We start from the raw sequence: 22,378 nt of genomic DNA, 5'->3' as shown, positions 1-22,378 counted from the left end.
TTTTTTATTTGCCTCTATCGTTCTTCTAACTCTTATGACTTTGCCAACTTATTTAACTTTTTATTCCTGGAATTGGATCACATTCAGTCTAATTAGGAAAAAATGGAATAATCTTCCTTTGTGATTTCAACGTCCACACTTCGATTTCTTTCCTACAACTTCAGAGACCAGGCTGCCAGAAAAACCCAATATTTTGCTATTAGTAATAATTTAACAAATTGTTCACTGATCCAACATGCTGGTACATCTTATTAATCACCACTCCCTCCAAATACTTCGCTGATGTTAGCCCTCCTCCAGGCAAATATCATTATAACGTTGTCCATGTTTCCTTTTCTACAGATCAACTTTCACCAAGTCATTTTCAATTGTATTCTGTAGGTTTGGCAAACTGAGATAACCTTTGGGATTTTTGTGCCTTATTTTCATGATTTGATTATAGATTCTGATCTTTGATCATAACAGCTGTTCTGCTCTAACAACAGAAATTACTATCGCTTGCAAATATACCTAATCTACTATCTCTCACTCAGCTAACACTACAGCTCTTAACAACTGCTAAAATATCATTCACAGATCCAAATTAGATTCTGTGGGTGAAATGAACTAAGAATGTCTCCTATTCAAATGGTAGTCAAGTGTACTGGTTTCTTGCTAAGGAACCTTGTGTTCATGTGACACAACTTCTGTCCATTCATGGTTCCATCTTACAGACACACATATTTTGATGGCATAATGATGATATCCTCTAAGCATACTTCTTGACAGCAGTTATTTCCTTCATCCTCCCCCTGTTCCACAAAGTATTCATGGTATGTCTGCTCTGCAATTCCACCAGACCATTAACAATACTCAGTAGCCTTGATACCAATAACTTTCTTCCTCTGATTTTATTCCTCCAGCTGTAATAAACTTGTACTTCAGAAGTCAAACTCATCCTGTGTCGTCGTTCAAGCTGTTATACTTATTTAGCATCCCAACTGCTAAGAAGCAAGATCGGCCTGTTCACAAAGCAGGAGATCAAAGTCAACCTTCAACATGGAGCTCTATTGCACTGACTTTAATACTCTCAAAAACGACAGAAACCTTCATCAACAGCTAACTGCTTGACAACTCATAAGGACACCAATATACTTCTGCCGCTCTATGTTCATAGCAGACCTCCTGACAAACCTCAGTTACCCTTGGATACCAGCCATCTTTAAACATTTTGGAGAAACCCAAATGGTTGTTCTTGATATTTCCAAGGCATTTAATTCGAGCATCACATTGTGGCCTTCCTATCAAACTACGATCTTATGGTATTCCTCTTATGATTTGTGAATGGATTGTCAGCTTCTTTTCCAGTTGTTCATTTTCATTTAATCGGATTCTTCAGTCCGTTGTAGTGTACCTCAAGTCTCTGCTCTTTCACTTACACTCTTCTTCCTATACATCAATGATCTTCTCTTTTCGTCACCCAATCTTATTCATGGATTTGCAGATAACAGCATTTTCTATTCTTGTTCTTCATTTCCAAACCACTGTAGTAGAATATCATAATTTACACGTCAAGACCCTCTTTAAAGCATGCTCTAAACTCTGATATTTTCAAGGAAAGAAGATTTGGTTAATTTTCATGCCAGATGAACGTAATCCTGTATAATTTTTACTATTTTCCTCTTGACAATATTTCTATTGACATTATTGACAATATTCCTCTCACAAACCAAGATCAGTTTCTTTTTCTTGTCTTTTCCCACCTTCTTCTTGATCCCACACCTATCCTCTCCAGACACATGTACATTAACTTCATGCATGTCCAGCCTCCAAAAAACTTGATAATCTTGTTTGTTCTAACAACACTGCTTTCTTGTTCAACTCCTGACACTTTACTAGTTCATATTCCCCTGACCTTAGAATACTATAATCAATTCAGTTTAATCCTTTATCCAAGTGTGAGCAAACAAAGTTTGTGCCTGAAACTATTTTCAGGACTGGGGTAAGGTAGCACAACACCGGGGAATTCGTTGCAAAGGTGGAGCAAGCTTAGATCACTCCTATCTCAGTATCTCCCATAATGCAAAACACATCTCCTTGTGGATATGTATAATGTTATGCATTAAGGGAAGGGCCACTACCCAGACTAATTTCGACCTTTATTAAGGTCTATTCAGTGGGAGCCAGGCCAAGATGTGGGGATACCAGGCAGAAGCAATAGCAAGGTCATCTCCACCTATATGAGTTGCCAAAAGGTGTGCCACCTTTTTTTTTGAATTACTCTGGATTTAGAGAAAGATGGTATCTTTTACTTGGATAAAGGATTAAACTAAATTTATTATAGTCTAATCAAGTGAAAAATAAACTTTCAACATCTTTCTATAAATTCAGAGTAATTTAATAAAAAAGGTGGCACTCCTTTTGGCAACTCCTATAGGTGGGATTGCTTCTGCAATCCCACCTTGCTCCTCCAATCTTGCTCCTTGCTATTGCTTCTGCCTGGTATCTCCACATCTGGGCCTGGCTCCCACTGAAGAGACCTCAATAAAGGTCGAAACTACTCTGGATAGTGGCCCTTCTTCTTAATGCATAACATTATACATATCCGCAAGGAGCAGTGCCAGATTTATGTATAAGTTAAAAAACCTGCAGCTTAGGACCTCACAATCTGCTGGGGCCTCAAATAAAAAAACAAAAAAGACCAGCTGATGTAATTTAAAACAGTAGGGGGCCTCTGGGTTTCGTATAGCTTAGGGCTTCAGCAAGTCTAAATCCAGCCCTGGCAAGGAGATGTGTTTAGCATTATGGGAGATACTGAGATAGGAGTGATGTAAGCTTGCTCCACCTTTTCAACGAGTTTCCCGGTGTTGTACTACCTTACCCCAGTCCTGAAGATACTTTCAGGCGCAAACTTTTTTTGCTCACACTTGGATAAAGGATTAAACTAAATTTGTTATATTCTAACCAAGTGAAAAATAAACTTTCAACACCTTAGAATAATGTTTCCACATTTTGGATGATGCACATGACTTTAGTAACTGCAGTCCCCCACAGAAGTGGTTACTACATTCCTCTAATCAAATGGTGCAGCTGCTGGTCAACACTCATGTACATGTATATATATATATATATATATTTCAATTCCCCACTTATCGAACTAACTTCTCATCCTCCTTCATTTATTAAACCTCTTCTCTTTGGAACACCCTTTCCCACATTCTTTTCTCTAATGATTACAGTTATAGGTCTTGGGAGTTTTCCCTCCCTGTTTGGCTGATATAAAAACAAAAACAAAAACATGTTATCTCAAATATAATATTTTTAATGTCCCTGTGTTATCACTATCGCTTATCGCCTACGTCGTTTGGGGAAAACAAGCATTTGGGAATTTATATTTATGTTGTATATTTTTAATTTGCACAGTATTTATTATAATAAATGTGAGGTTTTAGAGGCTCATTTGTTGCAGTGATGCGAACGTTTAAAAAGTGAGGTAAATTGCTGTTTTGTTTTACGCTGTGGCCTAGTTATTTATTGATCATGTGCAAATTTTGATTGACCTTTTCTGAGTACGAGAGTTCCCCTACGAACTGGTTTCGCTTCGAGCATCCTTTGTTAAATTATAATTATTTTCGGGAGTTTGCACGTGCGTTTGATGGTAAGTTAGAGTATCTTTGAAATGGTATTGCGAAATTATTATTCATAATTTTCTCTTGTTACTAAGTGAAGCAGAAGTTGAATTGTTAATAATAATGTATTAAAGAAGAGAACGCGCTACTTTTATGGTTTTTCATAAAATAATTAATAGACTAGGGTAAGCAATTTTTGACCGGTTGCGTGTAGTTATTGATTTTACTTCGATCGGGAGCATTATGTCAGGCTGCGCTTACCGCTGTATATTTTAAAATTCCCAGCATTCCATTTCCGGTAAGAGACTAATACACTTGTTTATACGTCATAAATATATTTATTATTAGTCAGCTACTATAAAATAAAATTTGGTTTCTTTCATAATAAAAAGAAACCCAAACTAGACGTCGTAATCACTGCTTTGTTGGTATAACAGATTAATCTGAAAGACGTAGTTATTTTGAAGGATGGGGGAGAACGTAATAATGCTGAAATGGTTTTCATCGTTGATGAACTCAAAAGAGTGAATAGTCAACTCAGCTTGGTTAAGTAATAATTTTATAAAAGTAAAGCTGTATAAGTTCGAAAACCGTACAGGCTTGTGTAAGTGATTGGGAAACAATGCTTCCTACCAACCAGTAGTGTAGGAATATAAGGAATGGCAGAAAGTAAAACACTTAAGCGCCTTCATCATTACAATCGGCCTTGTTTGTGTCATGTAACGTGTTTCATAACAGGGGTAACGCAAAGCTAGTCTGGTTGGTAAGGACTTGCAGCCGAGCCGTAGCAACCATGGCTATGAGGTCATTTATGCCTGTCAAATTTTGTGTTCTCTGTAGTTTGCCATTTTTAATGGAGAAAACCCCCACTTTCTCCGAATGATTACAAACATCCTCGTTAACGATTATGTTGGGACACTAGATTTAAACAATAATTCTATAATAAAATCGGTTCTCTCAACCACAGTGATCCGAGAGCAATGACTCCGTTTTGCAACAAGTAGGCTATGGGGTTGAAAGGATATATGTGAAGTGTATAGTTAATAGCAGTCTCTTATCCTCAGCTTAGTAAAAGCGGAAATGAATGAAAAGTACCCATCGTGTTTTACAAAAGGTTTACACGGATTAACCCACAATTTGCTACAAATTAAATTGTTTAAGCATTAAAAAAATAATCGCGACTTATTTGGGTAAATTAAGTGTTCGTCCACATAGATGGCAAATTAAAATAATATAAATAATGCTAATTTCTTTGAGTTTTTAATATTGCAGTCTGCTTACAGCTTTTTTTATTTATTTTTTATTCAACTCATTATTACTGTTATAGGACACCTCCAAGACTCATCGTGGGAGGGCACTCTCATGATTAAGTCGTGCCTTCATAACTTAATTCTCCATCCACACGGTGACATTGCTGCTACAACACACAATAGGTATTTACTGTCCAACAAAATCAGTAGTTTTTGTTTGTAAATTGCATGTTACGCTGATTTTGTGTATATACAGATGAAAAAACTGTTACTTCCATGTGAGATTCAGTAACTCATCTTCAGTTGAAAAAGCCCATATCGAGATTCCTTATCATGAGAGGGGAACTTGTTCATTTTCAGTTGAATGTCACAAAGTTTCCTTTCTCTCTCTCTATCAAGAAAGTTTTTGCAATGGAGAAATCAGAGAGATAGAGAAGTATAAAGAAAGTGAATGAGTGTTTAGAAGATTGGATTCTAAATGTAGACTATAATCTAAACTTCTTGCGCTTGGAAGGCTTCTCTTTTGTAGAACTTTAGTAGTTCATAGCTCAAACCTGTGAACTTTAGTAGTTCATAGGTTTGAATGACACCTCATGTGTGGATATTTGTGAATGTTTTTTGTGGTGAATGAATTTCATTGTCTTGTGTGATACCACCACTCTGTTTATTGAATACCTGAAATAGCTAAAAAAAAAAAAAAAAAAAAAAATTCCATGTTTGGTCACAAGAGAAGGATTTCTGGATTATTTAAGCTAATGTATGATAGGGTTTTTTAATGCATACCTCACCCATTTGTATGTGGGATTTGCATTAAAAAAATGCCAATGCTATGGCAGAAAGGCCTACAATGTTTGAGATGCTGAAAGAGAGGTTTCCATAATTTTTTTATTTTATTTTATTTTATTTTTTAAGACCAGGTGCAGCAAAACCTTTTACTATCTAAAATATTCATTCGACTGCTATATGTTTGTCATCTTTCATCCCCATGAAAGAGAATAAGAGCTAGTTAGGCTTGTATTTTGACATACAAATACTGTAGCTATTACACTACTCTTTCCAGTTTTTCTTTTGTTTAGGTTAATTTAAAATTTTCCAAACCCAGGCCTTGTTGGCTGAGTGGATAGCATAACTGCTCTCCAGCCAAATGGCTGCAGAGCAGTTTGAATCCTGCTGTGGGCATGGATGTTTGTGATTGTCTGTGGAAATACCAGTGGTGGTTGGTGGCAGATGCCATTCATGTAGTTGCAGTTGTTGGTGGATTGAGTGGCGAGACGACGAGAAAATATCTATAATTATGTTTTACTATTATGTATTTATTTCCTTTTCATTTTTGTTAATTGTTTGCCATTTCTTTTTTAAAATATTTGTCTGTCCACAGTTCTGTGTAGTAATTTAGAAATTCTTCTAATTTCAATTCAGTGTTTAATTTTATGTTTTCTTTGGTATCTGCATTTAAGTGTTACAAAATCTTATATACATTGGGTCTTATTTTATATAAATCATGTTCTGAATTAGAAACAAATTTGTTCCATGATTCTGTCTTTTTCTGACTTCTCTTTTAGCTATAGCTCTTACTGACAAAGTTAAAAGAAACATATTATTTAACATATTAAAAGAAAGACAAATACCAAATAATATCCTAAAAGCTATCACAAGTATATATGAAAATAATCAAATACAAATAAGATTAAATCACGAGCTATCATATATGAGAGATAAACTAAGGGGTCCAACAGGGATGTCGTCTCTCAGCAACTCTTTTTAATATCTACTTAAATGGAATAAAAATTTACATCAAGGAATTAAACTTTCTCCTGCAGTAAACTTAAACACTCTCCTCTTTACCGATGACCAAATAATAATTACAAATTCTGAAGATAACTTACAGAAAGATATTTTAGATCTAAATGAGATCCAAAGATTATGGTATGATAATATCAATAGAAAAATCAAAAACTATGGCCTTTAAAGGACAAGATCCAGCAAGAACTAAAATAGTAATAAATAACAAGATCTTAGAACAGGTGAATTCATTTAACTATCTATGATGTATGATCACATATGAAAATGAAAAAGATATAAATGTAAAAATTGCAAAATAATTAATTCTATATTTAAACCAAACCTAGTTCAAAAACAAACCAGACTAAAAGTAAACAATACATTAACCCCACCAGTCTTAATGTATGGAAGCAAAATCTGGACAATAAAACAAAAAGACAAAGATTAATAGCAGCAGAAATGAAGTTTATGAGAAAAACTGCAAAGTATACCTTATTTGATCACAAAAAAAATGAAGAAATTATGACAGAATTAAACCAAGAACCAGTAATAGAAAAAATTAAAAAATATAAACATAAATGGATGGAACATGTTCAAAAAATGAAAACAGAAAGATCCAAAACAAGCCATTAATAAAAAAGAAAACCAGGACGTCCTCTTCAACGATGAATTCTAAGGCCGCAACAAGCCAATGTAGACCTAAATCCTTGATATGCATGATAATAATGATGACTATTATGTATTGCTTCACCATATTAATGTATATTTCACAATACTTTTATAGCTTTACACTAAGCCTGTATCACAACTTGCAACAGTAGCTACCAAACTACCATCAAATCGCTTCCTGTCTAAGTGGTAGATGTCTGATTTCTTGTCAAAGTCATATCTTTCTATGACGTTTCTAAATGTGAGAGGGGAGGAAACATGAATGAGCATTTTACCCAGAACTGTTCATGGGATATGATTCCTTTCATCTTAAATCCAAAATTTTTAATGGCTCAGAGACCTACAAGGCATCAAGTCTGAATGATATCCTTCCTGTTGTGCTAAAAACCTTTAGTCCAGAATTAATAATACCACCTTTTCAATCTTTTATGGATATTGCATTGTTGAAGTGGCTTGGTTTATTTTTTTATTATATTATTTTATTAAAGTATAGTGAAAAGCCATAAGAAAATAAAGGATTTTTGATTGGTGATGAGAATATGGCATGAAGCTGTATTGGATGATTGGTGGATTATGTCATCTTCATAGTCATAAAAATCATTATTGAAAGCCACTACACAAACTACTGTGTACAAAGAAAAATTTCTTTTCTTTGTACAGCTGCTGGTAGTAACTTGGTTGGTACTTTTACCAGCAACTGAAAAACTACAGTTGCTGGTAGTAACTTGGTTGGTACTTTTACTTCAGTTGGGATACTACTTTTTTGTGCAATAACACTTTTGTATGCAAGCCAACATGCATTGGTCGAGTGGATGGTGTCTTTACTTTCCAGTTTATAGATTGAAAGTAGTATGTTTGAATCCCTTTGGGGTGGTAGATAATTTTCATCATCCACAATGCAACTAGCTATACTGCTTATTGTGGACTTGCAATTCCTTGAAAATATTCTGTATTTAATCTTCATGGTATAGTTTTCCTAAACTAATTTTTATGCTGTAGGTTTGCAATACTATGGATAATGATTAACTTGTCCTTGTGCATGGATTTTATAATCAATATCAAAACAGAAGGTTCTGTGTACTTCAGAGCTTAAATTTGAAAATGAGGCTTATTTTTCCAACTTGTCAAGGATTGTTTGCCAGCCTGAGTGGTTAGTGTACTCAATCTCCAATCAACAGGCTGAGTTTGAAATCCACTGTGGGCATAGATGTTTGTAAACTTCTTTAAGTGGTAGATGAATGTCATCATATAGTCAGAGCACTAACCTGCTTATTAGAGCCTGAAATGTTTCATGTTTGGTCTTATAGAGTAGGGTTTCCAGATTTTCTGATCTTTAAGCCTTGATACTTTTGCAGTATCAACAGCCTTTTGTGGGTGGGATTCATATTAAAAGAAAATATCAAATGAAAAAGTTAAATGCAAATATAAATCATTTGTTTCTCCTTGTATGCACCTTAACATGATTCCCTTTGAAATATACCAGCAGTAGTGTCTCGTGTTACTATTTCATTTTCTTTAGTGTTATTGCTCCTTCGTCCCTTTTGAAACCAGTCACTGCTGGTTAGAGCACTGTTTTCAGTTCTGATAAGTGCCTTAACCACTCTAGATCACAATGCTTTTTCTTAACCAATGGCTACAGTCCCCACCAAATATAAAAAAATATTAAACCCCATAACCTCCCTTCTACTCCTCCAGAACAGATGGCACAAGATCTGACCATTCCATATGTTATTTATATGGGTACTCCATGGACTCAAACTCATCTGGTAGACTCACCCAACAGTGAATACACTGTATGTTGTGGATGCTCACAAAGACCTGGAAATCCATTACTTGTTTGACCTCTCCCCCGGTAAAAAAACTAGTCTGCACACCCTTACTAATCGCACTTTTAGACAACTTCTAAGTGTGACCCCCTTTGCAACTAGGAACATTCCACAGACCTGTCACCAGCTTGGTCACTCATCTCTGAATCCTCTCCACCTCCCAATCTCCAAGAAATGCAGGTGACCCAATTTGTGCACAGTAGTCAATATGTGGCCAAATCATTGCCTTATAAATAGGACCAATAATCTCCCTATCTTTACTTGTCAGTGTATTCTTCAGCATCCAAGTAATCCTTTGAGGTCTTGCCAACTTTTGCAATATCCTGAATTTCAATTCTCTATCCACCTTGACCCACAGATCCCTATACTCATCAATTTCCTGTAAACGACCAGTTTACAGGAAATTGATATGAAGTGCATTACCTTACATTTTACAACATTGAATTGACAGCCATTGTCCTTTGCCCATACTCCAATTTATTTAGATCATCCTGTGAGATATCTACATCACCTTTATCAACTATTGCCCTCCCTAGTTTTGCATCATTGGCAAACAACTGAATATCCTTCATATCTTCTGCTATATCATTAATGGACAAATTAATGAGTAGTTGTCATAGTACAGAGCTCTGGGGCACTGCACTAGTCACCCTTATTCTCCTTGATTCCACTTCACCATACACCACCCTCTATTGTCTGTCTACCCCCCCCCCCCCCCATCCATGCCATCACCCTCATTCATTTTCACAGACCTGTCACCAAAAGAATTGATTACATACCATATACAAAACTGACATCACTTATATTCTCTATCAAAGACCATCCACACTTCCTAGACCTGTTTGTTTATTAGTTCCCCCTTGCAGTTGCAGACTGCCCAACTATGGACAAACAGGTGGGACAGCCGAAATCAGAATTGCTGAACACAAGGATTACATCTGGTTCCGCCACTCAGGACTTGCTGACAGCAAGTCCTGATATAGAACATGCTGAAAAAAAGGCCACACTTCTCCACAACAGCTAATATGAGAGTGTTCCTAACATTTGCCTCAGCCTTAAGCAATTTCCCAAACCTCAACAAATTTGGCTGTATGGAACTGCCGCTTGGAAGTACTTATTCTCAGATCTTCAGCCCAACTGCCAAGACTGCCCTTTTTAGTACTGTAGGGGCACTATTTAAGACTTCAGGCATAATTTTGATTGTCATGCTTCAGCCTCATTTACTCAGTGCTAGTGCCTGCATGCACATAGTTTACTGTGTTCCCTGATAATAACAATTTGACTTTGCCAAAATATATAAGTATTAATTGTTTATTGTAATTAATATTCAGTATACATTGTTACTACTTCAAAAAGTACAGTTTTCAAAACACAATTAGAATCAGTTATTTTAACCAGTCACAAAAAAAAAAAAAAAAAAAATAATAATAATAATTGTTGCCAGTTCAATTAATCAACAACCACCAGTAACAGATTTCACTGCAGATCTGTTCACTGTTCTGGCATAGTGGTCTTTTTAGCAAACGACCATCTTAGTTTCTATCTTTTGCAGTTGGGTGATTAGTTTCACTCTGTGAACATTAGCTGCATGCTGTAGTAGATGGTTTCCTGTATTTAGATTTCTCTACCACTGTTGCAGTAACTCAAGGATCTGTACTTTTATCCCATGCTCTTCCTCCTATGTGTCATGCATCATTGCCTAAAACACTGGTCTGTTAGCCATTCTGCAGTGGTGCAAGGATAACCCTGTGAACTGCAGTGTTACTGAAATGCAGTCCTATCTTGTTTCCTGTATATCATTTTAGTCTCTTGCCTTGAATAATATCCAAATCTCCACCTAGATCCGATTTCTTCCATTGGATTAAATTATATTTTTTAAGTTCCTAGCAGGAAAACTTGCATGTTTCATCAGCAGTTATTTTTGCTCATGCTTGGGTAAAGAATGAAAACAGTAATGTAGTTTCTTGTTAAGAGATCTGTTTTTGCTGTGAAAATGCTTGCTACAATTGATTTGTAGCTTCTTCAATCTAAAAAGCTTTGGTGGGCAAAAAGACACACGAATCCAATAGATCTAAGCAATTTGGTTATTCTTTTAGAAATGCCTTTCACATGTGAAAATGCAATGGACCACTTCCTGGGAGAAAAGTGACTAAGCCTTATGGCTATTCATAACCTTGTTATAAGATTCAGTGAAACTCTTAGCCAGGAAGGTTGTCTTAATATAATATCCTGGGATAGCAGTACTTCAGTAGAATACAAAGGGTGAGCCAAACATGGTCTTAAAAATTCCAGATTTTTAACAAGGATGGTGATGTAAGAGCATGAATGTGAAGTGTAAGCTAACATGTGGCTGGTATTAAAAAAAAAAAAAAAAAAAAAAAGTAGATGTAAAAAAAGCAGTTTTTCTCCTTTGAATAAACTGAATGCATACCATATAATAGTTCATCAAGCTCTTATTCTTCTTAATGAAATCTTGAAGTTTGAAAGGGAACCTTGCCACACTCCAGAAATGTCATCCACAATATTTGTATTGCAAGGAAGTCTTAGGAAAAATGTTGTGTAGTAGCTTTGTTCAAATTGCTCCATGAAAGTTATAAGGCTGGAGAAAGACTACCCATGGCTGTACCTTCAATATCTGCATGCAATTCTTAAGGAGGGAAGTCCAGTGTTTCATGGGAAACTTGTGAACAGAGAGATAACATCAAAGTTGATTTAGGTATTACGAAGATCGATGGAATTCTGAGCTTTTAAGTGAGAACTGTTATTAATAAAAAAAAAATAAAAAAATAAAAAAGGATGTCCCTTGAATGCTGAGAGTAATTCAGAAGGTTGCTGTACAATTTTTGTAGCAAGTTGAACCAATCAGTTGATGACAGGACATAACGGAATATACACTTTGTGAATTTTGGAAATACAGTGGTATCTCGCTAATCCGAACTAATAAAAACCGTGCTCGTTCGGATTAGCGAATTTTTGCCCGAGAGAGAACAATAACTAGCGTTTAAGGCAAAAATAACCAGATTCTAATGGTACATCAATTTAATTCTGTAAATAAATATAGTATCTAATAGAAAAAAAGCTACTATACTGCAATATAAAACTTAAAAAATAATACAGTACACAAGTTTATTTTAGTAAAAAATTTAGTTTGTATGTACCTGTATTGTTGAGGATTCTGATTTAATAAAACTGCAATAAAAAAGCTATCAGTACATAACTTAATTTGTGTAAAAAAAATCACTTTCTTGTACACAACCCACAAAAAAAAAAAAAGTTTCACAAAATAACACAGTTTTTTTTTATTTCTTTGTAAAAAAAAAATCGGCGATTTTCTTTTGCTTCTTGGAAGCCAAGCGTTTTTCGAATGCTTCTTCTCAGAGCTGCATTAGCAATAAAATTTTGTGGAATGGTGTATCATTCTGCTTATCCCATTCTATATACATATTAAAACTGTCAACTGCCTCTTTATATGTTACTCTTTTTCCATTCTGTAATATTTATTTGTGAAATTTCAACATCTGGATTTATATTTTTAACCAAATTATGCATGATTTGAATTTCCTCTTTTTGTGTATCACCGTAGTTATCTTGGTAAATTCTAGAAGGCCACAGTTTTTTCCATGACGCTTGAATTGCTTCAGGTTCAATGGCTTCCCAGGCAAATGTGAACACACAATAAATCAAAATAGATAAATCAAAAACCTACAGTATAACCATGCAACGTGAAAAATACTCTACTGTAATAATAATAAAATAAATAATAGTTAAAATAATGATTACTAAATAAAAATAATAGTACACAAAATAATAATACGTAATAAATAAAACTTTTTTTTCTTTCAAACCCCAGTTCGGATTACTGGAGGGTTCGGATTAGCGAGATACCACTATATATATATATATATATATAACCTAAAAAGGGAACCCATCAAAAAGTTTAGTTTCTTTTTGGTTTCTTCTTCCCAGTAAGAGATGCTTGATGAGTGTTCAGTTTTTTTTTTTTTTTTTTTTAATATATATTTTCAATGTAAGATCATTAGAAAGAGGATTTGTGCTGTTGTAACATAGCATTAAGGTAAGTTTTCACTAACATTCTTTTCAGTCTTTCATGATTATGAAGCTCTAGATTTGGGAGGAAAAATGGATTTACTTTTTTTAGATTACAGATTGCATAGATTGACATTCCAGGACGCTGGAATGTCAATTGTGGCAGAGTTAATGGATAGGTAGAGAAGTTAGAAATAAGTTGACGAAGCCTGTGTAGCTCAGTGGATGTGGCGTTTGCGAACATAAAGGAAAACCTCTTGGTTTCGAATCTAGTCGGCGACTAGAGGAAATTTTCCTAAGCATTTTTTAAGCGCCTCCGTAGCGCAATTGGAAGAACGACGGTACATTGCGCCCTTCGATTGGAATAGGCCTAAGTTCGATTCTCGTTGCGACGGGAGGAATCTTTATCTGGTCGATTTCAATCGAAGGTGAGTTAGCCGATCTCATATGGAGGTAGCAGGGTTTTTCATCCCGCATACATACAAATCGGCCCATCAGAACACACGCAATTTACAGACAAAAATTACTAGTTGTGGTGGTGTTGGAAGTGGGCGGTTGATGGAGATGATTCGTAGTAGAGGTTAGGTGTAGAGAGAATTGTAGATGTCCTCCCAAGATGAGTCTTCGGACTCCTTGGAGGTATCAGGAATAATAATAATAATAAGTTGGTGAGGGGATGTTGCAGGGTGAACATGTGCAAGGAATTATACATATTATGGGAGATGAGAAGAATGAGTAGTAGTCTGAAAATTGTACAAGTGCAGTGTGGAAGGTGTTTATGTTGAAGGTACAGTATGATAGATGTATTGCTTGTTAAGAAAGACATGCTGTGAGTATGACTCAGTGGAGCTTTGTTAACATGTTCGCTGCCATGCTCCTTGGGCATTGTTTGTTCCCGCATGCCAAGCGCTTACGCGTCTTCAAGGTCACTACGAGTAATCTCGTAGCCGGCTTATCAGATAGAATTTTGTTTCATACACCAACTACGAGTAATCTCGGATCACCCCACCTATATATTACATGTGCTGACGACTGTTTATTGCGTCTAGTCTCTAAAAACCTTCAGTTTCATCATGACCAGTAAAAGAAAACTTACTGATAAAGAATTAGAAGCTTATACTAATATGAGCGATGATGAATTTAAGGAATTCATCATTTCAAATGGAAGAATAAGAGGGAAGTTCTTTCCATTTCAAATATGCACAAATTTGAAATGGTTGAAGCGAAAAATCGGAATGGTAACATTCAATTAAAACCAAATATCGTTACGGACTATAATTTGGGTATGTCTGGCATCGATCTTTCTGATCAAATTGTTTCTTACTATTCCGCCTTACAAAAGACAATTAGATGGCCAAAGAAATTGTCAATACGCATTTTTGAGATATACATTCAAAATGCGCATAAATTTATAATATAATTACTGAAACGCAATGACTGCATTAAAATTTAGAGATCAATTTTTCTAGTTTTTTGTTGGAATGGATGAGCTTACAGCATCACAGAATATCAGCAGAATTCAGAATCTTTATTATTTGGAAATTTTACCACCTACAGAAAACAGAATCGCCTGACAAAACCATGCAGAGTATGTACACAAAACAAACAATGACGCGAAACACGTTATTATTGTCCTGTTTGCCAGGAAAAACCACTATTGTGCGTGGAAAATTGTTTTAAAGTGTATCATTCGTAATTTGAATAAATTGTTTTTATTTTATTGATTTCATTTTATTATTTTTATTGATTTTATTAGTTTTAATTTGATTTACAAATTATGGGTTAACTCATGCTTGGCAGGTCGGTAATCGACATAAGAGTATATTCGTAGTTCGCTTGTGAGGCTCATATATAATATACTATATTTTAGCTGAAATTTTTCCCTTCTACCAAGTCCCCAGACGTGCCCTCTGCTTTATCAGAAGTGAAGAGTCCAAATTAAGGTACTTATACCAAGGGTTAGCTCATGTTTGGTATAGGAGGTCGGTAATCAACATAAGAGTATATTCGTAGTTCGCTTGTGAGGCTCATATACCAGCTACGATTATACTCGTAGTTGGCAGCGAACATGTTAATAATCTTAATATTTTTCTAGAAGACTGCATATAATTTGCAATATTTAATAAACATTTTTAAAATGTTTGTTTACACTTTACTGTGTTATGTGCACTGTGTTTATATTTCAGATATGGAGATTTATAACTGTCCTTGTTTTTCAGGTTAAATGATTTTTGTATCCTAATCCTATGCTCATATATTAATAATGAGTGCCTATATTTATATTGTGGCTGCTTTAGTATTTAGTGATCTTTCTTCAAATGTCTGTGCACATGGTAAGTTTGGTTACTAATTATCTATATATAAAATTCTGTAAGCTGTTTTCTGGTTAGAAATTTGTTTTCCCCCCCTAACCAAATCACCTATAATAATATTTGACTTTCATTTTAAAGCTTACATTCTGCTGATGTTCTGAAAACTAAATGCTCTTTTTCTTTTTTTAAATTGTCTGTAAAATGCATTAAAGTAAATATATAAATATTTATATTTTGAAAAATTATGGACACAACTACCATGTTATAGAGTAAATCTTTAGTTTAATATAAGCCAAAATCAACACTCGACGTTTTGACCTTCATATCATGGTCATCCTCTGGAGCATACACAATATATACAGAGAAACAAGCAGCATTACAATCTACATGGTTTGCTAAAGTTGCTGACCAACTGTTACTACAATTATTGGCCTGACCTCTGGTGGAAAAAAAAAAAAAAAAGTTGAAGGAATAGACAACCCTAACTACCACCTAGCTAAGAAATTAGCGTCAACACTCAAGGAGTTGGTAGGTCATTTCCCCTCCTATATAAAAAAAACACACAACACTTTATAAACAAAATTAAAAACATAACACTCGGCAAAGATTATTTATTAGTTATTTAGTTATTATTATTATTAGCTGTAAGCAACAAGAAAACGTTGATATTGTATCCCTCTCTTTGATGATAAATTATTTAAATTAAGTAAAAATTTATAGTATCTATAAATTTTGTTCTATTAATAATAAATCACATTTTTTTGTTGACGTGTACATCTAAATTAAAATAAAATAGACAATTGCAATGAAATATACTTTTTATTTATTATTATTATTTTGATAAAGGGTACTTGGTATTAATGAAAATTTAAGAAGGGGTACACGAATATCTGAAGTTCGAGAAACACTGCATTATGGGATACTAAGTCAATTGATGTGAAGTCATTAGCCTCTGTATACACAAGTAGCCCAGTCGTGAAGTGACTTCACTTGCAAACTTTGTTTGCTTACACTTGGATAAAGGATGAAACCAAGATTATTTCTTGGCATCTTTAATTTATAACAAAGCAAGAGCTGAAAAAAAAAAAAAAAAAAAAATTCAACTCTTGAATAACAAAACACCTTGCTTCTGCAACAATATTGCAACACCCTCAATCAAGTTCATAATTTTGCCATTGCCTGTTAGACATGTATGTTTTAGAAATCATGACCAGCATCAAATGCATTTCCCATAGTGGCTAACAATATTTGTTTGCAAATGGCTGGAACCTAAAGAAATGTTAGCCTTAAACTTGTACTACAAAAAAACTGTAACCAAATCATAAGGGTAATGCAACTGTCATTATGGAACAGAGTATAACAGAAAAATGAGCATTGCTCTGACTCCTGCATACCAGATCATAGACAGGACCCTGCCAAATTTCAAAAGAAAAAAAAAAAAAAAACTTGTATAAATGAAATGCAAATTATATCTGTGGCCTAAAGAAATTACCAAAAAAACCTTAAGTCTTGACCACCTTGGCTTGGATATATGAGATCTCATAAATACAATATCTTTCTCCCTTTTATCTAATAGCTGATAGCATTTATCTAATTATCTAATATTTGATATTGACAGCAAACATACAAACTTTCCAAACAATTAGCAAAATCACCTCTCATGGGCCTATTGGTGATTTTTTTTTTAAAATCCCCAGTTTAAAACCTTTAAAAAAAGTTTTAACATGAAAGATCAAGAAATCATGTTCAGCTTTGATATAAGTGTTTACCACTGGCATACCTTTTTTCTCTTTTGACATATTTGAGTTATTCAAATTCACTATATATTGGGGTTATTTTTCACAGAGACAAAAAATACACAAACAGCTAGAGGTGACTGCAGTAGGTTTCACCTGTTTCTATATAGAATTTCTAGGAAACCAAGCATCATTCAACTAGAAAAGCGAAGCACTCAACATAGCTACATATAACACAAGTCTTGGCTACACTGTGTAGATGTTTGCTAATTGGCTTCAGCCTAGATTGGACAGGTTAGATACATTTAAATGGCCAACATTGAAAATACATTTTGCTAAAAAGAAACTAATAATAGTCTTTTCCCCCTCCTCCCTCCCAAGTTCATTATCCTTTTGGAAATTGTCATTTGTGCAATCTGATTTTCTTTTTCAATAGATGCCTAATCTTGAATCTGCTTTGATCTTCTATGGTTTGATTTTCTTGCCCATCATGTATCATTCATCTTCTGTCTCCACTGCTCCCCAATTCTGAAAAATCACTCTGACTGGTTTTTCAAACTTTATTTCTTGCAATCAGCAATCCTAATGGGATGAAGTCACCTTCCTTGATGATTTCATTGGCTAGCAACTCCAACTGGCCCTTTATGTTCCATGATTGCTCTTTTGCATGGATATTGTTTCTGCTTTCTAGATCCAGATACTTGTATCATTACAAAAATTATTCATGTGAGAATGAGGATTTCACATCCCACTCTGCAGAATTCCTGCCGAATGCTGAAACTGATTTTCCAAGAAATGTGCTTGAGAAGCATAATCTGTGACTTGAGAATCCAGTTTCATTTACAGCTTACACTGAGGTCCACAACTGCAAAACATTAACAAAGTTGAATTCTGATTTTTGAAAGAGCTGAATAAATGAAGGGGAAAAAAATGGAATTTCTACCTATCCTATCTGTGCTCTCATCTCTTTCTCACCCGCTCAGAGGGTACTGTTGCAACATCACTTAAAGATAGAGCTGGCTTTATTATTCTTCTCATCCAGCTCTTGCAAACATGATCAAGGTAAATCACCCCCAACTAGACCTGGAATCCTGCATGTATGCAGGATTCCTTTTGTTAAAGGCATCAGAAGACCTAGACATGAAATAGGCTTCTGGTCCTGAGGGTAATTCCATCTATTGTGCTAACAGATGTGCTCCCGAACTCTTTCCCATTCTTGATTATTATCTCCTGTTTCCAGAAACAGGAGATAAACATCTGGCATCAAGCTATTGTCCTCACTTTAGCATTGTCTAAGTAATGGAGAAAGTCAACAGTTCAAGGTTACTATTGGCCCTAAGCTATAACTTTCCCCTCTTTAAGTTGTCCTCCCATCTTTACTGAGTCAATTTTAGGATTTATAGCTGTTCACAGATCATTGAAATGATGTGAGGCTCTAAACCTGTACTGTTGCCCTTGACATTTTCAAGGCATTTATAGGCTCTTAATCAAAGGCTTCTCGGCAAATTTGAATCTCCAGTTTCTCTGAAATCATTTTGTGCATGTAATGGTGGATGTGCTCAATGGTGTTTTTTTCCTCTCTCTCTCTCTTCTATTAATGCAGATGTTCATCAGAAACGTATTTCATCCACCTTCATAAATACCTTTTTCTCACTGACCTCAAATATATACTATTTGCTGATAATAGCACTGCTCATTCCTCATAACAACCCTTGAAAGTTCTCAAACATTACCAAGTTCAAATATTTTTATAACCAGTGTCTTAAACCGATCTCCATATTAGCCTTCAATGCGCTAATGGCAACCTATTCACCTGCATTGCTTCCAGAATACATTTTTCTCTCTAAATGACCTTAATTCTTTTCATAATTCTCATTTTGATAGGCAAGACCAAATCTTTATCGTTTTTTTTTCATTTTGCCCTATGGAAAATTCCTGGCAAAAATATCACTTCTAGGATCCTCAGCCTTAGAAAAGAAAAAGAAAATGCATCTTTTCTGCTTAAGAAGTTACTTGTAACCCATCTAGCTTCTAACTGTATACAAATCTGCCCAACCTCTGAATATTGCTCATATTTAGAATGGTGCATCGAAAATATGCAAATTCTTGATGCTGTCCATGATAGGGCAGTTTAGCTCATGGGAGATCATTTTTTCTTCAGATTTCCCTAGGCATTTTTCAGCAGTACTGGCATTCCTCAATCCATTTTGCTTAAACCAACTGTAACGCAAGGAACAGCTACCTAATGTTTGTTTACAGTTGAATGGCTAATCTGCAAATCCAGAAGTCCTATCCATCTTTCCTTCTCCATGAAATATTTTCTAGACTACAGGTATTATCCTTGTGAAAAGGAATCATACAGTGGACAGTTAAAACTGATTGTAGTGGTGGTTGTGAAATGTTGAAGTGGATGCAAAATTTTTTGAAAGAGGTTTATTTTTTTTTTTTTTTATTCAACTAATGATGCTACCTTTTTTGAATTCATTCATTCAAAGTTATTCAGAGGTGAAGAAGTAATGAGCTCTGGGAACGTACATTTGGGAGAGATACTGTTTGACATATTACCTATACCAAGACATCCATTCTCTATAATGGTCGAGATGTGAAAGGCCCTCCTCCCACATCTTTGAGGATACAGCAGTTAAGCAATTCTGTAAGCTGGCTGCCAGATAATCTATGGGACCAGATATGATGACAGTGCATTTAGGAGGCTTCCAAATCAGCTGGTGCGTAATCCCTGTAATGGGCCTAAATGGAGGGCATGTAGTGGTATGCAGGGCAAGCAACATATTCAAGCTCATATTATATCATGGAAACTAGATGCTCATAGTTTTTTTCTTTGGCATGCCCTCAGAGTGTTAGTCATACTGTATGTTTGAAGAGTGGTGGGTGGCAGTAAATAGAAGATCTTAGCTCTTGAGATCAAATAACCACTTTGGGTCCCTGGTAGTAAGGTGATAGTTTCACTGGGTGCAGGGCATCTATTACCTAATGCATAAGGTTAGAGTAAATCCGGGTCACCAATACCGGTTTTTAGGCTTGTGTAATGCTTCTTGTGAGGATTGATTTAAAAGTTTGTGGTTACAAAACTTGGTTGATAGGCAGATGAGAGAGGGGATATACTTTGAGAAGAAAATAGTGGATTACCCTTGTAAGCAGGGATGTGAGAACTACTTTTTTTTTTTTTTTTTTTTTTTTTTTAAGTGTGGTGAATGGGTGGGCTTGGTTAGCAAATGTGATTATGAGCATATTGTCGATGAATGAGTTTCAGGAAAGATGTGAATAATGGTTAGTTTGTGCTTGCTACAATGTCTGGTTAATAACATTTTAAATATACTGTATTATAGGTTTATTTGGGATAGTAAAGTTTCTGATCTTCAAACTGATTTTAAATATCTTGGATGATTGATAATATATGAATAATGTTCACTAACTGAATATCATGATTGTTTAGTGGCTTTTGGTAATCACTGAAATCTTGGAAATTTCTATTTGCATTTTATTTCCTAGCACTATATTTAGAAGTGTAACATGTTTTTACTTCTAAATGATTTATATTTCTGTTTTCTGTATTTAGGTGAATCAGATTCAAGTTTGGGAGTTGATGAAATTTACAAGGACCTTGTGAGATTGGGTTCAGGTGCGATTATTGGAATTGCTTGTGCAGCTGTGGTGCTGCTAATACTACTGTCGGTTCTGCTGTGCCTTATTTGTCATGCATGCTGCCAGTGCTACCAAAGACGGAAGGTGCAGGGTTACATTCTGGCAACAACACATTCCAAGAGTGCTGTCAATTCAGTGAACGTCAGCATACCACAGTTGCAATCCTATCCATCCCCACATTCTGCGATGGTTTCAGAACATGAAATGATCAATCCACTCTACTCTGAGAGGTAGCAACCTTGTGAACTGCTCTGTTCTTAATAAACTCCAATTAAGCTAGTGATATTACATTGTGTTGATAGTCTTCATCCATTCCATGGACACAACTGGCATTTTTTTTTTATTAATTATTTTAATGATATGAAACTCTTCTCACATTAATCATTGTATATTTCCATTTCAGTTTTTGTAATTCTGTGATCAACTTTTTTTTTAGTATCAAGTAAAGTAATGAAATTGTCCATGGAATGTTTAGTATAATGCATGTAAGAGCTTGGGGGGGTGCAATAAGGGTTGAAAACGACTTTTAATGAATTAAGTTATGATAAAGACAATCTCAATTTGAACTAATGATTTGATAGTCTTTTAGCTTTCTTAAACCATTAATGTTGAAAAAAAAAACTGGAAGTGTAATTTGGTGGGCCGTGATCCTACTCTGACTTAGTGTTTGCACACTGTGCCATTGTTTATTATATTTTTCTAATACATGTAATGCTTTTTCTTTTTTGTATATTTGTGTAATTTAACATCAATAAACTATCGACAAGATGTTTTTGTATTAAATTGAATATAATTCAATTGAAATCAGTTAACTGCAATGTTATCATAACTCAACTTTTCATTTAAAAAAATAGTTATCATATATAACCAAACTTGGATCCGTGGTCTTTTTTCATTTTTCTCATAAATGCTCACTGAGAAGATAGTTATATTTGGTTAGTTGTGGATGCAACATTACTGGGAGAGAAAACACTATTCTAGAAGTGTGTCAGAATGGAATTTCCTTCATGTCCCAGATGAGGTGAGGTGTGTTCAGAGTTTAAAGATCAAGGAGTGACAAATGCCATCTTCCCTATATCAGGAAGGTGGCCTAGTTTCAACTGGAAATATTGGCTTTACTTTAGACATGCCTAATCCTCCAACGTATGTAAAAGCAAGTTATCTCAACTGCTTGCTTAAAATTTGAGACAGAAAGGAAGACATTTATCTGGCTTAGCCGAATGTATCATCTTGACCAAGCACGGCTTTAGAAGAAAACCAAGTTCCTACATGAGTAGATTTCTTATGCAATGTTTATACAAAGTGCAATGGGACTTTTCTACATCTGAATTTAAACATCTGCTAGCCTTTATGAGAAATATTAATTTTCTGTAAATTCCTAATTTGTTAGTTTCGAATTAAATATACATTTTTTTAATTAGGAATTTTATTGACTGGGTGTTGTCTTGCTTATGCTGTGATGGTACTTGTTAAAATAATTGTTAT

General features: G+C 34.9%; 1 protein-coding gene across 3 annotated transcripts; it reads left to right on the top strand.

Moving 5' to 3' along the window:
- The first annotated feature begins 3,419 nt into the window (after positions 1-3,419).
- On the top strand, positions 3,420-21,661 carry LOC150103575 (uncharacterized). Of its 3 annotated transcripts, none has more exons than XM_090398180.1 (3): positions 3,420-3,637; positions 15,402-15,515; positions 20,808-21,661. In XM_090398180.1, the coding sequence occupies exons 2-3, from the start codon at positions 15,446-15,448 to the stop codon at positions 21,125-21,127; spliced, it is 390 nt and encodes a 129-aa protein (XP_090254306.1). In that variant the 5' UTR covers positions 3,420-3,637; positions 15,402-15,445; the 3' UTR covers positions 21,128-21,661. The 3 variants fall into 3 exon arrangements, with proteins under 3 accessions (XP_090254306.1, XP_090254308.1, XP_090254307.1); XM_090398182.1 differs by having other exon boundaries at positions 3,453-3,472; XM_090398181.1 differs by lacking the exon at positions 3,420-3,637 and adding an exon at positions 3,854-3,906.
- Positions 21,662-22,378: the final 717 nt, after the last annotated feature.

The sequence above is a fragment of the Typopeltis vanoorti genome, chromosome 9, assembly GCF_054136105.1.
Source record: "Typopeltis vanoorti isolate ZY-2024b chromosome 9, IOZ_Tvanoo_1.0, whole genome shotgun sequence".
NCBI classification, from domain to species: Eukaryota; Metazoa; Arthropoda; class Arachnida; order Uropygi; family Thelyphonidae; genus Typopeltis; species Typopeltis vanoorti.
Note: the sequence above shows the minus strand (reverse complement) of the source record. Positions and strands in the feature narration are given on the sequence as shown.

Coding starts and splice junctions, on each gene's coding strand:
- LOC150103575 (XM_090398180.1), top strand. CDS start 15,446: ATGAGTGCCTATATTTATATTGTGGCTGCTTTAGTATTTAGTGATCTT. Junction 15,516..20,807: donor TTCAAATGTCTGTGCACATG/GTAAGTTTGGTT, acceptor TTCTGTATTTAG/GTGAATCAGATTCAAGTTTG.